The sequence below is a fragment of the Pelobates fuscus genome, chromosome 2 (genome assembly GCF_036172605.1).
Source record: "Pelobates fuscus isolate aPelFus1 chromosome 2, aPelFus1.pri, whole genome shotgun sequence".
Lineage (NCBI taxonomy): Eukaryota > Metazoa > Chordata > Amphibia > Anura > Pelobatidae > Pelobates > Pelobates fuscus.
The window spans coordinates 56,360,466-56,382,155 of NC_086318.1; the positions used below are offsets into that span (position 1 = coordinate 56,360,466).

General features: G+C 41.4%; 1 protein-coding gene across 1 annotated transcript in view; it reads right to left on the reverse strand.

The window, feature by feature from the left end:
• TAF1B (TATA-box binding protein associated factor, RNA polymerase I subunit B) overlaps positions 1-21,690 on the reverse strand; it is an 85,629-nt gene that overhangs the window by 40,272 nt on the left and 23,667 nt on the right. Inside the window, exon 9 of the mRNA XM_063442184.1 lies at positions 5,814-5,961. Within this exon, the coding sequence (XP_063298254.1) occupies positions 5,814-5,961 (148 nt within the window). The remainder of the gene's footprint in view (positions 1-5,813; positions 5,962-21,690) is intronic.

The window sequence follows — 21,690 nt, forward strand, 5'->3', positions numbered from 1 at the left end:
GGAAACAGAAACTCCTGTTCCGCGCGGAACAGGAGTTTCTGTTTCCTGTACCCGGCCGGACTGACAGGAAGGTGCACACTGAGCACCTTCCTATCACTCCGGCCGGGACCGCGGACCGGAGTGCAGCTCGGCCACCTACAGGGGAGGGGGTAAGAAGAAGGGGGGGGGGGGAAGAGTAAAAAGAGGGGAGGGGGGGGAGAGTAAAAAGAGGGGAGGGGGGGAGAGTAAAAAGAGGGGAGGGGGGAGAGTAAAAAGAGGGGAGGGGAGGGAGGGGGGGAGAGTAAGAAGAGGGGAGGGAGGGGGAGAGTAAGAAGAGGGGAGGGAGGGGGGAGAGTAAGAAGAGGGGAGGGAGGGGGGGAGAGTAAGAAGAGGGGAGGGAGGGGGGGAGAGTAAGAAGAGGGGAGGGAGGGGGGAGAGTAAGAAGAGGGGAGGGAGGGGGGGAGAGTAAGAAGAGGGGAGGGAGGGGGGGAGAGTAAGAAGAGGGGAGGGAGGGGGGGAGAGTAAGAAGAGGGGAGGGAGGGGGGAGAGTAAGAAGAGGGGAGGGAGGGGGGGGAGAGTAAGAAGAGGGGAGGGAGGGGGGGGGAGAGTAAGAAGAAGGGGAGGGAGGGGGGAGAGTAAGAAGAGGGGAGGGGAGGGAGGGGGGAGAGTAAGAAGAGGGGAGGGGGGGAGAGTAAGAAGAAGGGGGGCGTAAGAAGAGGGGAGGGGGAGTAAGAAGAGGGGAGGGGGGAGTAAGAGGGGCGGGGGGAGTAAGAAGAGGCAAGAGAGGGAGTAAAAAGAGGGGAGGGGGGATAATAAGAGGGGGAGTAAGAAGAAGGGGAGATAAGAAAAAAAGGGGGGTAAGAAGAAGAAGGGGGGAGTAAGAACAAGAGTGGGGAGTAATTAGAAGAAGGGGGTAAGAAGAAGAGGGGGGTAAGAAGAAGAAGGGGGAGTAAGAAGAAGAGGGGGGAGTAAGAAGAAGAGGGGGGGGTAAGAAGAAGAGGGGGGAGTAAGAAGAAGAAGGGGGAGTAAAAAGAAGAAGGGGGTAAGAAGAAGAAGGGGGTAAGAAGAAGAAGGAAGGGGTAAGAAGAAGAAGGAGGGTAAGAAGAAGGGGGAGTAATAAGAAGAAGGGGGTAAGAAGAACAAGGGGGGGAGTAAGAAGAACACAGGGAGGAGGGAGGGTAAGAAGAACACAGGGGGGTGAGAACACACAGAGGGAGGAGTGAGAAGAACACAGGGAGGGTGGAGGGGGGATGAGAAGAGCACAGGGAGGGTGGGTGAGTGTGAGAAGAGACCGCTAGGGGAGGGTAGGGGAGAGGAGAGACCACTAAGGGGCAGGGGAGAGCTCTAAGGGACAGAAGGGACAGCTCTATAGGACAGGGGGCAAGACAGGGAGCTCTTTAACACTACGCGCACACACACACACACACAATGCATCCCTATACATACACAGAAACACACAATGCATCCCTATACATACACAGAAACAGAACATGCTTCCCTTACACACAGAGAAACACACAATGCATCCATTACACACACACACAATGCAACCCTTACACACAAAGACAATGCATCATTTGCACACATACACAGAAACATACACTGCAAACCCTTACACACACATGCAAACACACACACTGTTTTTCTTACATACACACAGAAACACAATGCATCTCTTACACTCAATGCACACACATACAGACACACACCTTGCATCCCTTATGCATACAAACACAGATTCACACAATGCATCCCTCACACACAACCAGAAACACATAATACATCCCTTATACACAAATACACACTGCTTCCACTACACACAAACACACTGCATCACCTGCACAAACTGGTATCCCTATACACTACATACCATAAGCACACATATTAGATAACACATAACACATCCCCTACACACTCCACTCCCTGTGAGCGAGCTCATGGGTGGGTGGAACATATAAGTGGACTTATGAGTGGGCCTTATGGGCATACTCACCGTCAGGCACTGGAGCCCAGACCTTGAGCTGTGTAAGAGGCCCCCAAAAAATGGAGCTGCTTCCAATTCTCCCAGAACGTTGAATTTTGTGACCACAGTTGCAAACAGCCTCCAGAGGTCCTGTTCTACACCAGATCAGTGGAGCCAAACTGCAGCCCATCATCATCCTCATCTAATTGTAAGTAGGCAATCTAGTATATTATTAGTGACACTAATCTATAATTTACCTCACATTAAAGGGACACTATAGCTTAATGAAGTGGTTCTGGTGTCTATAGCTGGTCCCTGCAGGCTTTTTAATGTAAACACACACGGTGTGCAGCACTGGCGTTAGTTCATATGGCAGATCATATGGGTGGGGCATTGTGATGTCACATGGGGGGGGGTGGCGCAATGGGCCACTTGACTGGTTTTGCCCCCCAGGCCTAAGGCTGCCAGCCCTCCCCTGTATATATATATATATATATATATGTATGAAACATGGGGGATGGTTGCACTCACCTGAACATGCTTAAATGGGGTGCTGCTGGGGGCCATATTATACAATAAACAATACACAAGATCCAGCGCACTCTCCTATCTACTAAACAGCAACTTCAATGTTGACAGATTTTATTAGTTTTTAAAAGTTTTTTTTTAAAACACCTAATCTAGGCAAAAATCCCCATCATTTTTTTCCCCATAACTTTTAAAAACTAATAAAATCTGTCAACATTGAAGTTGCTGTTTAGTAGATAGGAGAGTGCGCTGGATCTTGTGTATTGTTTATTGTATAATATGGCCCCCAGCAGCACCCCATTTAAGCATGTTCAGGTGAGTGCAACCATCCCCCATGTTATATATATATATATATATATATATATATATATATATATATATATATATATTTGGGAGTCTAGCCAACTCCTTGGTTTTGCACCCCTCCCTGTTACAGGTGCCTCATCTCAGGTCCCTATTTAGCCTTGTACTGCAGAGAGCCTCAGATGGAATTTTTTCCCAAGTAAGTGGGTTAATCTCATAAGAGCCGACATTAGACTGTGAGAGTAGGACCTGCCAAAGATGGGGTACATTGACGTTGTGGCAGGCTTATGCAATGTATGATCATATAATGTAACTAAATCCCCATTATTTTTTTTGCCTAGATTAGGTGTTTTTAAAAACTAATAAAAGCTGTCAACATTGAAGTTGCTGTTTAGTAGATAGGAGAGTGCGCTGGATCTTGTGTATTGTTTATATATATATATATATATATAGTTATAAGAACAACTACATTTAAAAAAAGAGAAAACGATGTATATAATAAATCACCAAATGGTCAGATAAACAGTTGTTAAGATCTTGCAGTCAAGGGATCACATGACCACAACAAATGAGCAGTTCAAAAATACACTTTATTAGAGAGCTTTGAGCTTACAAGTAATAACTTATCAGTTGAGTAAGCTTAATTAAAGGGCCGAATTTTAAAGATCAGTGTACCTTTGCCCAGACCTGCCGTACAGTCTACTGATCATTTAGTATCTATATGCAAATTTAAGGTAACACAAAAGGTGGCTTTAGGTTGATACGGTTTTAGCATTACGAGACCATGGCAACCACTGAGCTACAATTGTTGAACACTCTGCACAATTACCTACTTGGAGATAATTAATGGGATGTCATTGGGAAGCAGAGTAACCTGTTTGTCATATGGCCACATACAGACACCATCTGACCTATGTATGTGCTGTAAACATGTCAAGCATGCAGGATTATAAAAATCAAAACCATCTGACAAGAAGGAGAGGGGGAAAAAAAAAAAAGCAAGCTTCCCACCTTTCCAGTTTAACAAGAAACTCTGGCTGTGAACAGACACTGTCAGCAATAAGACTCCAGAGCAACACCAGATCAACTGGAGGTCCCCAAAGAAGGCAAAAAAAATAGACAAATTCATTGTGAAATCAACAGAACTTGAATGAAATATTTTAGTTTTTACCAAAATTCTCCTGCAGGGAGTTCTAAAGGAAAACTGTTGAAATGGTACACCCCCACCTATTACACAAGTAAGCTAGATTATTGTACCCATCATGAAAACTGGGGACCCAAACATATTAAGGGGTCACTCTAAGCACCTTGAGAACGGAGTATCACTGCCAATTCTGTGGATAAGAACATTTCTTTGGTAGATACTCAGACGGTCTACTAGATAATCTTCAGGAGGTGTGTGAATCTCACAAAAATATTAATGGCATACACTAATTAAGGTATAGGTATAAGGTATATCACAAAACGTAACTTAAACGTCCGAGATTTGCATTACTAAAGTATATATTTAAATAGTATGACACTACAATTCTGAATTGGGCATAAAGCTGCAGTAGCAGGTAGTAAAACCACTCTAAATGTATGAGGGTAGCATTTGGTAGCACCGCGCTATAAATAATACCAAAAATGTATACCAGTTTAGAAAAGTACACTATATGAAATATACCACACAAAACACAAATTAATAAGGATACAAATAATAAGGAACCAATCTAAAAAGTCCAGGACCAAGCCCAAGATCCTAGAATACAGGCAGATTCCACCATCAGTATCCGACATATAATATGGTGGCAACCTTTATCTTGGAATACAAAGGACTCTATTTACTTTGTCAAGCTGGCTTCTCTAACCGGAACTGTGTGGACCAGATGCATGGCATCAGTTTAGCCTTGCTTCCCTTGGCTTTCATTACCTAGTGTTCCACTTCCTTAGTACTCAAATACCCGAAATCAACGGTAGAATTAACAGATATAACATGACCTTACACTTTGTTTTGGACTTTTATATTGATTCATCAGTATTTGTGTTCTTATCCATTTGCATTTTTTTTAAATTTGTGATATATTTGATATGGTGGGTCTTTTTAAATGCGTATACATTTTAGGCCAATATTATTGATAGAGAAGTAGTGAATTATTGGTTGCTTTAGCATTTTTATAACCTATTTATGGTTCTTTATGTGTAATTCCTGATTTTTCTATCCTTGCTATTTAAATATATACTTTTGAAGAGCAGGTCACACACATTTAAATGATCACACTCTGAAGTGGTCATGGTGCTTGGAGTCTGTAGAGAAGATGCTATATGATGCTGGAAGTGTACCCCAATTTCTGTAAGGATTATTAAACAGCGCCCTCATAAACATAATGCACAGGTGGCGACAAATGGCCAATGGCAGCACACTCCCTCTCTGTGCAACCCAAGTCCTCCCCTCAACCCATACTCCCCAATATCTCTCCCCCTCCAGGAAGGGACAGTGACATCACCAGAGGAGGACTGGGAGAACTTAGTTCGACCCAAGGTAGGTTTTTTCTGTTTCTCTTTCTTTTAGGAGGGGAAGGGGGCCTGCCAATAAGGGTTGCACCATCCCAAAACAGTGTTGAACAATTTCTCAGATTGGAGCCCCTCCAGAACATTATGTCCATACCATTCTCTGTGCTTGCATCCAGAACAGCTATGTGATGTTCCCTTTAAGCTTTCTGGATGGCCAAGTGATTTCCCTTTTAAGTATTCAAAATGGCCAAACAGCATTCCCCTTTCATCGTTCAGGATTACCGAGCAGTTCGGGATTGTTAATAAGTTAGCTCTTTTCATTTACTCATTAAGTGTTGTGCGAGTACCAATTAGCTCCGTGCAGTCGGTGCAGTCAGATACTGAATTCTGTTGACATAAGACACATTGCGGTGATAGCATGCACTGCAGCCAGAACAGCACAGAGTTAAATGGTACTGCTAGGAATTATAGCTTTTTCAGCTTTACACTGGGGCATGTTATAGATATACTTTTTGCAGCCCCATTGTGATACAGAAAGACAATTTACCTGGCAAATTGGCCTCCATCAGATACTTCATACAAAGCACATTAGGATGAAGATAGCAATTCTCAGTTATTGGTGGAAATCGTGGTAAATCCAAAAATGTTCCAAGTTCAAAAGTCTTTTTCGTTATAATGTTATATTCTGGAAGACACTGTAAGGGGAAAATATGGTTTGTTTTTTTTCCAGTCACGTTCTGTCATATGAAAAGCAAGTGCTAATATTTACTTATTGGAGAGGTATGCCACCTTCAGCACTCCAGATGGTTTGGACTACACGTGATGCTTTCCCAGTAAGAGCATTATGGAAGATGTTGTCTACATGTGGAGTTCCAAGGATTTCCTACCACTATTTGTTGGAATAGACTGTTTAGTTGTAAATTTACATATTTGTTAGTAATTGGTCTGAGGATTTACACTGCTACCCTTAAAGCAGGGGTAGCCAACATGATCCCTAGTGGGCGGTTTGGGATTTCAGGTGGGTTGTGGTGGGTTCTGCAGAAAACACCCAGTAGGCCTCGATGGCTGTGGATACTTTCATCTCCCTCACCGGCCAGCTGGAACTTAATTCCAGCAGAGGGAGTGAAGGGCTTGGGAAGCTCTGTGTTCCTCCTGCGAGCAGGCTGATCGGAGTGTTGCCACGTGTTACCATCGCAACGCTCCGATACAGTGCTGTGCTCGCAGGAGAACAGCAGAGTCAGCCTGCAGACAGAGGAGCTGCAGGCTAAAGTGAACATGCCACCACTGGACCACCAGGGATTCCAGCATTATGTCCTCACTCCCTGGCAAAGGTAAGATGAAGGGAGGGGGAGACATTAAAATAGATTTCCACATCTCACCCACCTACACACAGCATAGAAAAATAATTTAAAAAAAAAATAGAACCGAACATAGAAAAAAAAAAGGAAGAAAATAGATAAATTCAAGTACAAGGAAAACCCTCCTTTACAAGGAAAACCCTCCTTTTTTTAAATTTGCACTTGCGCTATAAATTTAGTCTCTGCAGCACTGATGGGCGGTAAGGTATTAAAAGCTTGACTACCCATGCTCTAAAGAGACAATGGAAACTAAAAGTGTTACCAGTTAACTTATTCTACAAAATGCATTTTGCAAAGCAATAGAAGATTTTCATATGAGGCAGACTTGTCACAGTGTTAAATTTCTTCAATATGGAGTGATGTCAAAATCTTAAAATCTCTACTTGATAGGTCACTATCTGTTGATTCAATTTGTACATATTTGTGGAGGATTGTGCAATTTAGGACAATAAATATGTGTAACAAATGTATTTATATCATGTATAAGGTCTGCCAGTAGCATACCAGTGTAAACACTACACATTATGTTATATCTCTAATCACTGTTACACTCTGATATACTCATACATTCCATTTTACTTTCTAAGACTATATCAATAAATGGCTGCTTCCCTGGAAAAAAAACATGATGAAGTCATATATTTACAGATGAAGTCCTGTAGTGTTGATAAAGGAAATTGTGCCCTGGTGGCACAGCCAGCTGTGACTATACAGTGGCATATAAGGCAAGCAGAGAGAGATCATCACTCCTTTTAATTATTCAAGGGAGCCTGTGAAATGGGTCAACACTGCCTCTATTGGAGAACACATGAATACTGCCAATTAAAGGAACACTCAAATATAAGTTTAGATGATGTTGTAAAGGAGAGTGTGTCCGGTTATGCTATAAGAAATTGGGGGGGGGGGGGGGGGGGCAAACTCACTATTTCTGTTCGCAAGACATTTCCCTCCTAGTTTGCGTTATAAAGTTCCCCGAACACAAATACATTTTCCCAGATCAGCAGCTACAATCTACCGAATACCAACCACCCTCCTGGCTCATTAACTACAAACTAACCACAAACCTAAGTGGTCTCTCTGTGTGGCCACCGTTCGTATAACCGAACAATGCGTGCTGTAGAAAACGGCGGCCATCTTGTCGCACGAATGCAGGCAACGGTACTTGGTCGTTGATCGAATGTAACTCAAAGTCGGATACATCCACGTGTGAACCTTCGCAAGACATTTCCCTCCTAGTTTGCGTTATAAAGTTCCCCGAACACAAATACATTTTCCCAGATCAGCAGCTACAATCTACCGAACACCAACCACCCTCCTGGCTCATTAACTACAAACTAACCACAAACCTAAGTGGTCTCTCTGTGTGGCCACCGTTCGTATAACCGAACAATGCGTGCTGTAGAAAACGGCGGCCATCTTGTCGCACGAATGCAGGCAACGGTACTTGGTCGTTGATCGAATGTAACTCAAAGTCGGATACATCCACGTGTGAACCTGGGTGATCTTGTGTCAACGCCTGCTTCTGTTCCCGACAAGATAGGAGATCGCTGTTCGGTAGGATTGTTCGCACGAACTAGGCGACCAATCACTACCTATGAGTCAGGGGAACCGTTTGAAATTGGAGTTGTTTATGAACTCCTGAATGTGACCCACCGCTAACACTATTTCTCTAGAACCAATTTGGGCAGACGCCACGTGTGCGGTCAGTCTAAACTTTACTGGTGGCGATTCAGCGGTGTTTGTGGGATCTGAGCGCTATTGGGATATATTGGGTGCTCACATCCAGGCTATCCGGGGATATAATGCTTGTGGGGGTTCATATATGGGTTAGGTGTATTTTATTTTGTTTTTCATAATAATTTTGTACCTCTAGTGCCTGGGAGATAATTAGGTTAAGCAAAAGCAGGCTCTCATCTCCCAGACACAGAGGCGCCTGGGCGGGCTTACTGTACAAGTGAATGGAGACCCCATGCTGGGGGTCTGTGTATATAAGCTGGTCACTGGACCATAATAAAACAAACATTCTTTTTGTACGCTTCATCAAGTTTTGGCTGATGTTTGGGTATACCAGAGCTTTAAGCACTGCTTCACTTTGGGGCTCGCCCCCTCCCCCCCCACATGTCCCATTAGTCCTCGCCAGCTCTCCCTGTACCTTACTGTAGCGTGGCCGAGCAGGCAGACAACTGTGGAGGAGCTCCTGCGCACTGTACCCGGTCTGACAGGAAGCAGTTCTGTGCTCTGTGAGCACTTCCTGTTAAACTGGGTAGGGGAACAGTCTGCCTGCTCGGCCACACTACATACTGTGACCGGCAGGAGGGAAGCGCATCCCCTCCTGCCGGTTACTCTATTTTTGCACCGTGTGGCCCACTGGCTGGTGCGCACTAGGTGGTCGCGCACCGGCCCGATAGTGTGCCAGCCCACAGGGAAATTTCCCGGATTACAATGGATATACTCAGTCGGAGTATAGGGGATCTGTTACAAGGGGGTAACTCCTATTATAAACATTCAAATACCACGAAAACCCTTTAAAGACGCGAGTAACCCATTTGTATAACTTAAAGGAACACTATAGTCACCTAAATTACTTTAGCTAAATAAAGCAGTTTTAGTGTATAGATCATTCCCCTGCAATTTCACTGCTCAATTCACTGTCATTTATGAGTTAAATCACTTTGTTTCTGTTTATGCAGCCCTAGCCACACCTCCCCTGGCTATGATTGACTGGCCTGCATGAAAAAAAAAACTGGTTCCACTTTCAAACAGATGTAATTTACCTTAAATACTTGTATCTCAATCTCTAAATTGAACTTTAATCACATACAGGAGGCTCTTGCAGGGTCTAGCAAGCTATTAACATAGCAAGGGATAAGAAAATCTTAATTAAACTGAACTTGGAATAAAGAAAGCCTAAATAGGGCTCTCTTTACAGGAAGTGTTATGGAAGGCTGTGCAAGTCATATGCAGGGAGATGTGACTAGGGATTTAACTCCTAAATGGCAGAGGATTGAGCAGTGAGGCTGCAGGGGCATGTTCTATACACCAAAACTGCTTCATTAAGCTAAAGTTGTTCAGGTGATTAATTAATTAATTGTATAAAAAGAAAGGTGAAGCATATAAATATATACATAAAAGTCCCTACATAAAGAGACTAAACGATATGGTGGTCATAAACATGAGAAATATAGACTAATAATACAAATTAATTCAGTTAATCCAAAATAATTTTTAAAAAAAACTGCCAGTTTTCTTCACATGGAGAAAAAATAAAAAATTTTAAAAAAAGAACTCGTGCAAAAGCTAATTAGTAGCAACACATCCTTGCCACCACAAGTATGTGGTAACTTTGTATCCTGTGAATAAGAGTAGCAATATATCACAAGCAACTAACACGACAGGAGAGGGAATTGTCAGCTGGTGTCCCTTATATTGTTTTTTTACTTGTCACACTGCAAGCGATGTAATTACAGAGTTATTTTCCTAAAGATTATTCAGTAAGCAAAAAAAAATAAAAAATAAAAGCCAACAACAAATAAATTTTATTAATTGCAAAACCCCGCCAGAGGAGAAAAATTTCTAACATACTTCAGCTCAGCCATGGTCTGAATTTTAAAAAAATCCACCTTTCAAGCCATCACAGCTCTCTGTTTGGTGAATAAATCACCTTTTATTAAAAGTGCTCAGAACATCTTCAATGAGAGTAACGCTTTATTCATCCTACCACTTTCTTCTATCATTTACAGGGACCGTGTACTGCTACGGGGAGTTATGTCCTTCTATGAAAAGAATAATGCAAGTTATAAAAAAAAAAAAAAAAAATGAAAAAGAAATTTAAAAAGCTTTTGTGTTTCTCCTATTCTGCACTGTAATCCGGCATCAGTTTTTTTCACTAAACACATTTTCAACTCAGCTGTAGTCACAACTTGGCTACTTTATCCTAACTTTTTTCCAATTCAGTACTCCGAGGCATTGACGGAGTTTACAAATTAAGCTTTAAAATAGGATTGATACTGTGAAACATTTTTTCAGTTAAATCCACAACAGAATATTTGAAGGACTGGGAAAATGTTTTATGAATATCTCAAACTTTATCTTGCTTTTTTTTATCCTGATTAAGTCATGCAAGAGACAGGTAAGGACAAGCCAGAGTTTCTGTTTCACAATCGCTTACTCCCTGGTAAAACCTGGCGACAATGAGCCTGTCAGAGCCTTCGGTAAGGCGAGGAGGCGGCCTCACCCAGTTGACAGAGGGCTTTCCAAGTAATGCTTTATACGAGGACAAATCAGAGCAAGCAATCTGGGTCAGTGGTTCACTCAGGAGCAATGGCAGAAAGGCGAAGGATTCTAAGTTAATTATATTAGCAACATCCATTAGATATGCAGTGAGAACTGTAAATGGTTTGCACAGGCCTGGAGTTAAATCTGCAGAATTTTCAGGCATCCCAACCTCTCCCAAAACATTCAGTTCTATATTACTCACTCCAGAATCTGGAGAGTGCCATGGAAATGGCTATAGGTAGTTACTTCCTGGCAAATCCAGCCCTCGGCTTCCACCTTTATATGTCATCTAGGACCATGGTACCTACTTTCATTAGAAGTTAAAACAGATGTCATCCCTCACCCAGTTAGGTGTCAAACAAACAGACAGCAAGTTGTACGACATGCACAACTGGGAACAGTGATGGGTGGCAGCCCCAAACATCTACATCAAACGTCTTCTTTTCCTACTTGGGAAGGAAGGAGTGGTTGTAGAGGGAAATAAAATATTGAAAATGAAGCAAAGAAGGTTGGAGGTAGAGAGTTCTCAGCCTGCGGTTAGGCAGATGGATTGAGAGAGTAAACAGACTTAAGGAGTATGCACACACACACTCCTGGTACCCAGAGAATAAAGGGTTGTTCCACAGCTTGTGGTTATGGAGTCTTTGTACTGGCCAAGAGATACATTAGGGTGCCCTTAAAGAGGAACCGTTGTTTTTAAAAAAAAAAAAAAACGATACACCATGACATAAGGAATCCAGTTATTCCCCATAAATAGTGTGTGTGTTGGGGATGTTTGAAGAAGAGCGGAAAAAAAAAAAAAGGAGTTGAATTTAGGACAAGGAAGTAATTGTGCATGTTTTTAAAAGTCCCTCTTATAAGCACTGCTAAAGTAAACGAATGATTAAAACAAACGTTGCCAGAACAATTATAATAAATGTTTTTAAATATGTCAGGTTGTCAATACTGTTAATAAAGCGTGGGCGACAACTTTATAGGGTGCTTGTTGTGACAAATATTACAGGAAGGTGTATTCAAATACTTGTCTTACGTATACCTTAATCTTATCCAAACATTGTGCTAAAAAATGGCCGCTGCAGGCAGATGCACAACACATACATCCATTCAGGCAGACGTCTTGTAAGAAGAAAAAAAATAAACCAACATACAGGAGAGGGAGGGAAACTGCTCTGAGCTTTTAAGGCAATGAACGCCAACGATGGCATCCAGAGATATCAGAATAACACGTACCAGCATAATCATCCAGTCTTAAGGAAACACAGTTTAAAAACACATGTGCTAATGCAAAGGTTAGCCATAAACTGCTTTAAGGAGGGTTGTCTTTTTAAGGCATACTTGTCAATTTGGGGGGCTTTCATGGGCAAGCAATTCAATGTTCATCCATCAAACACTTTTGTTTACGGAATGCTGGCATTTTACTTTTTGTTGTAATTCTTTTGTACTTATATACGGTTTATATATACGATTTTTAATCTATAAATAAAAAAATAAAAAAAACATGCTCTCTACCTTTTCCACTCTATACACAAAAAGCTAGCAAATGTATAGAGATAATGTATCAAAATATGTAAAACATGTCATGCAACATCTGGGTTTGGCTTCACTGAAGTGCTCTTTGCATCTGACAAAACATTTTAGTCTATCCCTTATGAAAAGCATAGTGGCAATAGATTGAATACATTGTGCATCAACAAGCTTTGACTACGTGGTAGAAAAAAAGTTAAGCTATTTGTATTGTAAGATGTCATATAATGCACGAGATTATGTACTAGTCCCTTTAAAAGCACCTCACTGTATAATGTTCATTTATAGAGTCATTTACTTCTAAGGATCATAAAAGTATGATGGTGTAGAATATTATAATGAGAAGACCTGAATAGCTTCATTATCCACCCTTACCATGTACTTCTTGTAGCAAACTAGAAATTCCTGTTTAAAACCACAGTTCTGGAGAATGCAGGTGAAAAAGCACAGTTCCAAATCTTAGTTGATGCACCTGCTGGTTCACTCTTATGTGATGACCTGTTTTTGTAGAATTGCTAAAATTATATAATTATTTTGGCCAAATAGCTTATTTTATATACCAAAATATTTGCGAGTTTATTCCATTACATTATAGTAACATGAACATTACAGTTCACACATATAAAACTTTCTCATGTCCTGTACCAGAGGTCTGGGAGTCTGAGGGTTCTACACGGTATCTTAGCTGTTCATAGAACTGCACTCTCTTCTGGAAAGTCATCTCAGAAATCCCACCTGGAATCTGAAAAAATGACATCTTGGGGGTTATAAACGCAAGTACTTCTATTTTAACTCGGACTACGATGCTAGAAAGGATGTGGAAAATGAAGGTAGCCACTTTCAGCCCTTGGTATTTGTCCATCTGGATCTGAAAGGTCAACAGAATCGTAGCCCGATCAGCTATCCATTGTGTTATCTTCCACCTGGACTTGGGCAGGTATAGCCCAACTTTTGTGTAGAGATTTAAGTACACAAAACTCAGCAACTGCTTAGTGTATGCACCCGGCGCTATGTGCTGGATTGTCTTGGAGGCCCTTTTGCACAGTCTGCATCTCGAGATCTGTTTCATGTGGTTGATCCCTGCTTCTAATGACATGGTGCGGAGTACCTGGTCCTGTGCTGTTAGGATAAGTGCCTCAGGCACTATACAAAACAATATATAAAACTATTTTGCGTACTGGGCCAAGGCACAAGAAAAAACTAAAAGGACGGCTGATGGATATCTGTGTAAAAACCTGGGTGCAGACAGCTATAACCTAACTGGCATGTACATACTGATTACTTGCTCCGCAATGATTCTAAAAGCAGGGGAAGCATGTGCAGTGCTTATTACATCTGTTTGTACCAGACATTTTCTAATTCGAGACAGCATGAAAAGGAAAGAAATCAGAGCCTGTTGGACATCTTAAACAACACAGATTTCTTATTTGTTTAGCATGTTTGCGGCATGCGAACCAGATAGGGGTGTGTTAAAGAACACCGATTTTTATCTATATTATTCAATAGTCAAATTAATAATGTACAAATAATGTCACCCAATCAAGTAATTCCTTGTCCTATCTCCAAGACAGGTATACGTAAAGATGGATTTAATGAGGATCAGTCAGAGAATTTGCTGAATCAGCTCACGTGAGACCATACTCTAAATCTTCACTGTTTGGTAGTAGCTAGACTACGGCGGAGAAGTCCTGAAATAAGGTGGACTGGCTACAGTCCCTCTTTAATTAGACAAGGTTCTGAAAGATTTCGGACGTTGCAATGGAACCCTGAAGAATAGATTCTCCATAAACAGAGACATAATGCCCCCCATGGCTGGTAGATAAAGTAGTTTGCTGCATGCACAGCTCCAAAAAGGCATTTATTGTAAATATAGAGTATATAGAAAAGAAAACCCATCCCATTTTACAAGTTAGAGGAAGCTTTCTTTTAATAATTATTTTTCTCTAAACAATATTTTTTTTCTCTCTAAAGGAAGGTTTCTTTAACAAAGGAATTAAAGACACAATGAATACCACAAAGTTCACTGCAAACAGGAGAACACAAAACAGGCTATTCAACATTGTCTGAATGTCTGAAAGTCATTCCAGATTCCTATATGGTGCACTTGGCAAACGTACCTTTTATAATAATTTGCAGTGACAAAGTATCACGGAAAAAAACAAAACCAAAAGTTAAAGTTATTAGTATACGTACCCAGATGCCACCCCAATCACCACACTGTTTCGTGGTACCAGGCAGTGCATTTAGTCTGCGAGAACATGCAATGTTAAACTGAACGAGGAAGAACCGGCACTGGGACAGAGTGTTTGTTTAAAGAAAATATTGAAAGGAGATTTAATCCTTTTATGAGATTACATCGTGTAATATGGCTCAGATCCTGTTGCATTATGGTCAATTGTCAGAAAACACGCAGCCTTTTCAAATACAAAAGTACCATTAACACACACACACATTCATTGTGATTAGGACACATAAACGTAAAAATAAATACATTTATATTGAAAATTGGGTTTATAGTGACTTTTTTTTATATTTAAAAATATGCCAATTGTGCAGATAAAAGACAGATGTGATTCATACACAAAGTAGAGACTGTCGCTAAACTGCAAACAGGCATTCACCATCACCCAGTCATTTTTGGGGGGGATTTGCTCAGTGAAGCTAAACTCAAGAAGCAGCAAAGGTCCAGAGTACCTGCCTTGCAAAGACTTCTCATTGAGTTGCATTGGGAAGTCTGTGATTGGACCGTAACGGAAAGTCTGACCGGGGTAAGAAGGGGAGGGCTTGCAAAGGCTGCAGACAACAGATTTGCACAAGAGATTTTTATTTCTCTTTGTATTTGGGCCACAGAGTGTCCCTTTACATCCTTTACAACCTACTGATTTCTCACATATCTTTGCAAAAAAAAAAAAGGGTTTCTCCAAGCACCTAAATAACCCGTTTTACAACTGTTTGCCCTCTTACCTGGATGTTGATCCTGCTGCACATTCTATGAACATAATAAGCACAGAATTGACATTAGCTAGCTCAGGACTCCTGTTCCAGGGTGACTAATTAAGTACTAATAATTAGTGAAGTTGGAGTTACACCTCCAGCAGCAACATCAAATAACTTTCATACTGAAACGCCGAATTTACAAACAACCAAGCACCATAACCACTTCAAATCACAGACTTGACATGGTGCTTGGAGTAACTGTTTAAGTTCTTTTCAACCCTTGAAGTATTATTCCCTGCATGTTGCGATATCTGTGTCAGGGCAGGACTGGTCATTGACTGGTGAATGTCTACAATCTCTGAAGAACTTCAAACTACGGTACTTACTGCTACCGCCCCTTTCCCTCACTGAATACAGTCATAGCAAAAATTAAGACAATAAATGAATGAATGTATTGCATGCCATGGTTCACAATACTATTTACTCATACCATAAAATTTGGGATTCTTGGTAAGCCTCCGAAATTGCCCGTCCTCGTCACCCTTTTTCCTTTCTCTCCACTCTCTTCTAAGTTATTTTCTTTTCATGTTCTGCTTGTACTTTGGTTCTTTTTATATCCATTTTTTTTTCTGGGTAAAATTTAAAACCTTGCTAATGGCCACAAACCGTTAATGTTTATGTACACTATGCAATTCGATGTGACGCCATTCTATACTCCTGATCTATGTACGGCTATTTATCCGATCATGTTTAAATAAAGATTTTTAAAAAGCTGCCTGAGTCCCATTCTGTTTAATCCTAAATAATGCCATAAAGTCTTGAGTGTACACATGAAATGAAAATAGGATTACCCCTCAGGTACTGCTTCATGACTGGTTGGTGGTCAGGAAAAGAGGATTCAAGAGGAGTGAAGATTAAAGGTCCAGCGATGCTTACCTATTCTGAAAGAATTCCGTGGCCCAATCCACATTTTCACTCCACTCCGGAGGCCTGCGAGTATTAGCTATGCTGACATTGTTAGTATAAAACAGCTGCTTACAGCACAGAGGAACACAGACATTGGGGCCCATGGGACATTTACCGGGGCTGAATCCCCACTTACCAAAGGCTAGTGAACACGTAAAAATGTTCAATGCTATAATAAAAATTATATTTACTAACGTAAAGTGCCAATAAATATCCAGATTAGGCTTTCTGTGCTGCATAAACCATGTTTCTTAAAGCAGATTGTGGAGTTCTGCCAAGGTATCACCGTCACGGATACCCTTTTTCCCAATTCAAGAACCCAAAATAATAATCAAGGTAAAATAGCACCAATATTCCATAACCTCACACACGAGTCGTGGCTTAATGCCGGAAGAAGACTGTTTAATGGAAGCACAGGCATCACATTTATACAGTCAGTAAACTCCTCCTCTGTGCCTGAGAGATAATGGAGTCAGGAACTGTACTAGTTCATCTATCTCCAGGGACAGAAAAGTATCACAATTTCTTGACACCCCAAAAGTACCCCCAACATACATGGAAACCCCACACATCCCCGGATAGCGGAGATCTAGGCGAACAAAATATCCAAAAATCACCCAGATCCGTTCGGTAGTTTTGGATCGCCATCGTGGGGATGTTTTGACTGGTGTGCCACGAGGTTGAAGCACAAAATAGTTCCAGGGAAGTTGTGGCAAGAGTCAGTCTCCGTTCGTGGGGTGATGTACGAAAACCACACCAGTTAGACGAAAGCAAATCAATAGAGAATGCTCCCTGTGTTTGGTAACATAGATCTCACGAACGCAGTTCGTGTAGGTTAAGGGGAACAGGAACGGGCAGCAGGTCCATGATGACCGTGATTTGCGCGAGTGCCTGGCCGAAATGAGTTCCAGACACTCGACGACCAAGTCCTGAACATGTGCGTTTGCATGCACGAAATTGCGGCCACCCAGGGGAGCATTCAATTAGTTTGTTCCGTTGTGGTTTTCGCACATGATACTTAACGTTCCATGTTCTAATGGGTCTCTGGGGTGGTCCTATAAACTATGGCACGAAAAAGAGCCGAAAGTGATAGGGGTATTCCTTCACACAGATTATATTTTTTTAAATTTAAAAATGCATTTCTTTTATCGGTTTGATGTTAATGTCCCTTTAAGCATTGGCCAAACTGCATTAAACCACACCACATCACTAACTGGCTCCTAGATATAGTTTTTGGTGTGTCTTTCTTTGTGAACATAAGATGTTTGCTGTGCAAACCCCTCCAATCTTTAAAACATTTTCTGAGCTGTATCCTTTAAGTGATCTAAAATACATATTGTTCGTTTGTTTATTTCTGTTAAATACATTACGGCCAGTTTAAGTGTATCCTGAAAAGGACTAGATCGTCGCTCATTAAGCGTGACATTGCCTTTACAATTTCTTGCTCAACATATATTTTTTTGTTCAACACATTGCTACACTAGATAACCAAAGCACTGCACTATGCGAGTATATACCTGCTGGGCTTGCTCAAAAGCATAATGTACCAATAATGTGGTTTCCTCAACTGGGTTTTAATATGGACCCCCAGAAACTGACTATTTTGAATTGATCTAAACCACAACAATTAAAAGCCATTCAAAGATTCACTGGCTTTACCAACTAAAACAGGTGTTTTATCAGCGGTTTCTCCACCGATCACAAAAATGCGTTGAAAAAGTTTTTTCCCTCAGTTCCGGTCTTAGTGCACACTGATCCATTTTCTGTGTAAGGAAGACATTTCTGATATTGGGTTGGGTGCTATATGATCTCAAAAAGAATCAGTGGTCCAATCTCTGTGGTAATGACTCTGTGATCCATACAGATCACAAGAATACATACATATGCCATATATACAATGGCAACACCAAACATCTCACTTATATGCAGATGGTCTGTAATTCTGGTTACCACAACAATAAAGTGGATTTCTTGTCTTGTCAATACAACCTGGTTAAACTACAGAAAGGGACGAAACATCCATTGTCCTCTCCTAATGGATAGTGGTGATAACAGTTCTATCTTTATGACCTAAAGGAAAATCATTTGTGTTACAGTTAAATGGAAATCCTTTCTTTGTATCACGACAGCAAGGTGGGATACTGTCTGGAAAAATGTTCCTGGTGGAATGTTTCTGATCTTTTTAAGCCTTCATTTCCCTCACCATTATCAACCTGGCAGTGTCACATTTCCTAGTCCAGCTCCACATCTGCCTCTGGTTCATGATGCATGAGCCATTCCAGTAACAATTTTAATGCTGGACGCTATCCTCTTGCCGTTTTATCTTGCAACGCTAGTGGTGTACCATTGTGCTCTGGCATTGCAGCCATGACCCTGGCCTACGAGCTTTCTTTACAACCTATTTAAAGACACTGGTTCAAGCTCTGTCGCAGTCATTGTTTATCTGACATTGAATAATAATTATTATTTGGTGATATTTTAAGATTTAATATATCACTACACTGATCTCTATCTTCATAATCCTTGGCTTGTTCTTTTGTTTTGTTGACCATGGCTTATTCACAACTATTCTCCAGCTGTTCACAGGTGTGTTATGCCTTGATTTCGACATGGAGTTAATTTAAGCAATTCTAAGCACAGGTAATATCGCCCTATCCTTTGTTTCACTTGCGATCCCTCAGATACATCAGTTGTACTGTGTTGTGGAATAAGTTATGGGTGTTGGGGAAGATCATAATCCTTTGCTGTGGTTTTTATTGGCTAGTACTCAAATCGGGGTCTGGAGAATGCAGTGCCTTGTTGCACTAATCAACTTGGACTGTTTTAGGGTTATTACGAATTGGGAATCAGTGCAGGGTCTACAGATTAGCTGGTATTGAAATAAAGTTCCAGTGTAGCATTAAGTCAATCACGGCCACTAAAATAGGGATATGGAGGAATAGGACCCTAAACTGTGCTTCACTGGTCAACTGACACTAATTGGGGGTGATAGGAGAACCCAATTATATCACAATAAGCAGATTGATTTACTGTATTCTTGATCCAATTGCTGCTATCAAATGGAAAGCAATAACATTCATAGTGCAGCTACTGCCCCCTAGTGTTGCACATTATAAATGGCGTATAAGAAAGAAGCACACATCTCCATGAGCAAAAAATGCATCAGATAACTAAATATCTCAAACAGCTAAAATATGAGAAGAGCGTAAAGGGACACGAAATGCAGTGCCCCTTTAGTTTTACCCTTGCAATGTAAAACACTGCCTTTTGTATTCCATATCAAAGAGCAAATCAATGCTATAGAATGTAATCTATAGAATGTAAGCTCGTTTGAGCAGGGTCCTCTTCAACCTATTGTTCCTGAAAGTTTATTTGTAATTGTCCTATTTATAGTTAAATCCCCCTCTCATAATATTGTAAAGCGCTACGGAATCTGTTGGCGCTATATAAATGGCAATAATAAATAAATAAATAAATGCTCTCCTGTGAGAAGTATTTGATTGAACGCACGCAACACACGTACCTTGTTTCCAATACTGGTTTGTTTTCCTAAGAACTAAATATAATAATGTAATGAGAAGGAGAACAGTGGGAGTGTAGGACTCAATATAAATGTAATGAGAAGGGGAACAGACAAGGGGTGGCTTAATTTAATACTGTAATGTGAAAGGGGGCCTAACATTTAAGACATGCTCACAGGGCCGACTGCAAGTAAAGATGGTGAGAACACCTGTTGACATCGCGCAGTGTATGCGGAGGACAGACGTAACTTTTGCTCAGAACTCACATTAGGCAGTCAGGAACAGAGTTCCAGGCTACCTAAGTCACGTGTGTCAGGGATGTATCTAGACCAAAAGTGCACATTACTCTGTATGAGCAGTTTTCAAGCTGAAACTCTAGAAATAGAGATTGCTTGCTCCATGGCCATTTCTAAAAGCAGGAGTAACCCTTTTATTTTAAGTTATGAGAACAGACACCCATTGTACAGGCTGCGGAATTTGTTGGCACTATATAAATACTAATAATCAGACTGTAGCCTGTCTTCTCCAAGTTGCAAACTTAAGTAGAAAGGAAAAAAAAAAAATAACTTGCTGCAAGTATTACATGTTATATTTGGAGGAACTTTCTAATTCAACTCTCCCTTGGCTGAATCCCCAGGATGTGTGTTTAAAGCAGGTTGACACAAGATATCCCAGGGAGATCAGTGCCTCGCTGTCTATATGCTGCATGCTCTAAGTAACATGTTGTGACCAACATCCATGTAAAATTTAAAAAGAAACCAAAATAAAACAATAGACGATTGAGACCTTTATAAAAATGACTAGCTGCTTGTTAGCTATTCAGTGTGTAAAAATCTGAGCCTGGTAGTAATGGTGACAGGATGGGTTTCTAGAGAGCTATTCATGTACCCACAAATAATTCCTGTCAATCTGATCTCTTAGTTTTCACTCAGGGATAAGCATCATGAGCCTAGAACCCGAATCGAGTGACCGGTATGAGGGCGTTTCTCATGGTACTTGGCAGTTGCCAGCCGACATTTTCCGTTGCCAACTGTGTGACCTAGCAGATGTGGTGGAAGGGAGTGGTGTCCGATCTCCCGTCCGAAATGGTGCCCAGTTACCTGCTCCTCTGGACCAGCAGGGATGCTCCTGGTTCCCACCCTAGAAGCTCCCCAGACTTCTCAGAAATGGATAGTAGCGCAGCACACCCAAGATGGCGGACACCACGTTTAATGGAGAGTCCACTAATGGAAAGGGGGGGGGCAGAGGGTTAGAGGAGAGACCACTAATAGGAAAGGGGCAGGGAGGAGAGTAGAGACCACCAAGGGGCAGAGGAGAGCTCTAAGGGATGGAAGGGAGAGCTCTATAGGACAGGGGGCAGGACAGGGAACTCTTTCACACTATACACACGCAATGCAACCCTTACACATAAAGACAATGTATCCTTTGCACACATACACAGAAACACACAATGCATCCCTTACACACAACCAGAAACACACAATACATCCCTTATACACAGACACACACTGCTTTCTATCCCTTACACAAAAACACACTGCTTCCACTACACACAAACACACTGCATCACCTACACAAACTGGTATCCATATACACTACATTCCATAAGCACACACATTAGATCCTCTACAATAACACATCCCCTACACACTCCACTCCCTGTGATCGAACATGTAGGTGGACTTATGGGTGGGCCTTATGGGCATACTCACTGTCAGGCCCTGGGGCCCAGACTTAGAGCTGTGTAAGGGTGCCCAAAAAATTGGAGCTGCTTCCCGTTCTCCCAGAACATTGAATTTTGTGACCACAGTTACAAACAGCCTCCAGAGATCCTGTTCTACAC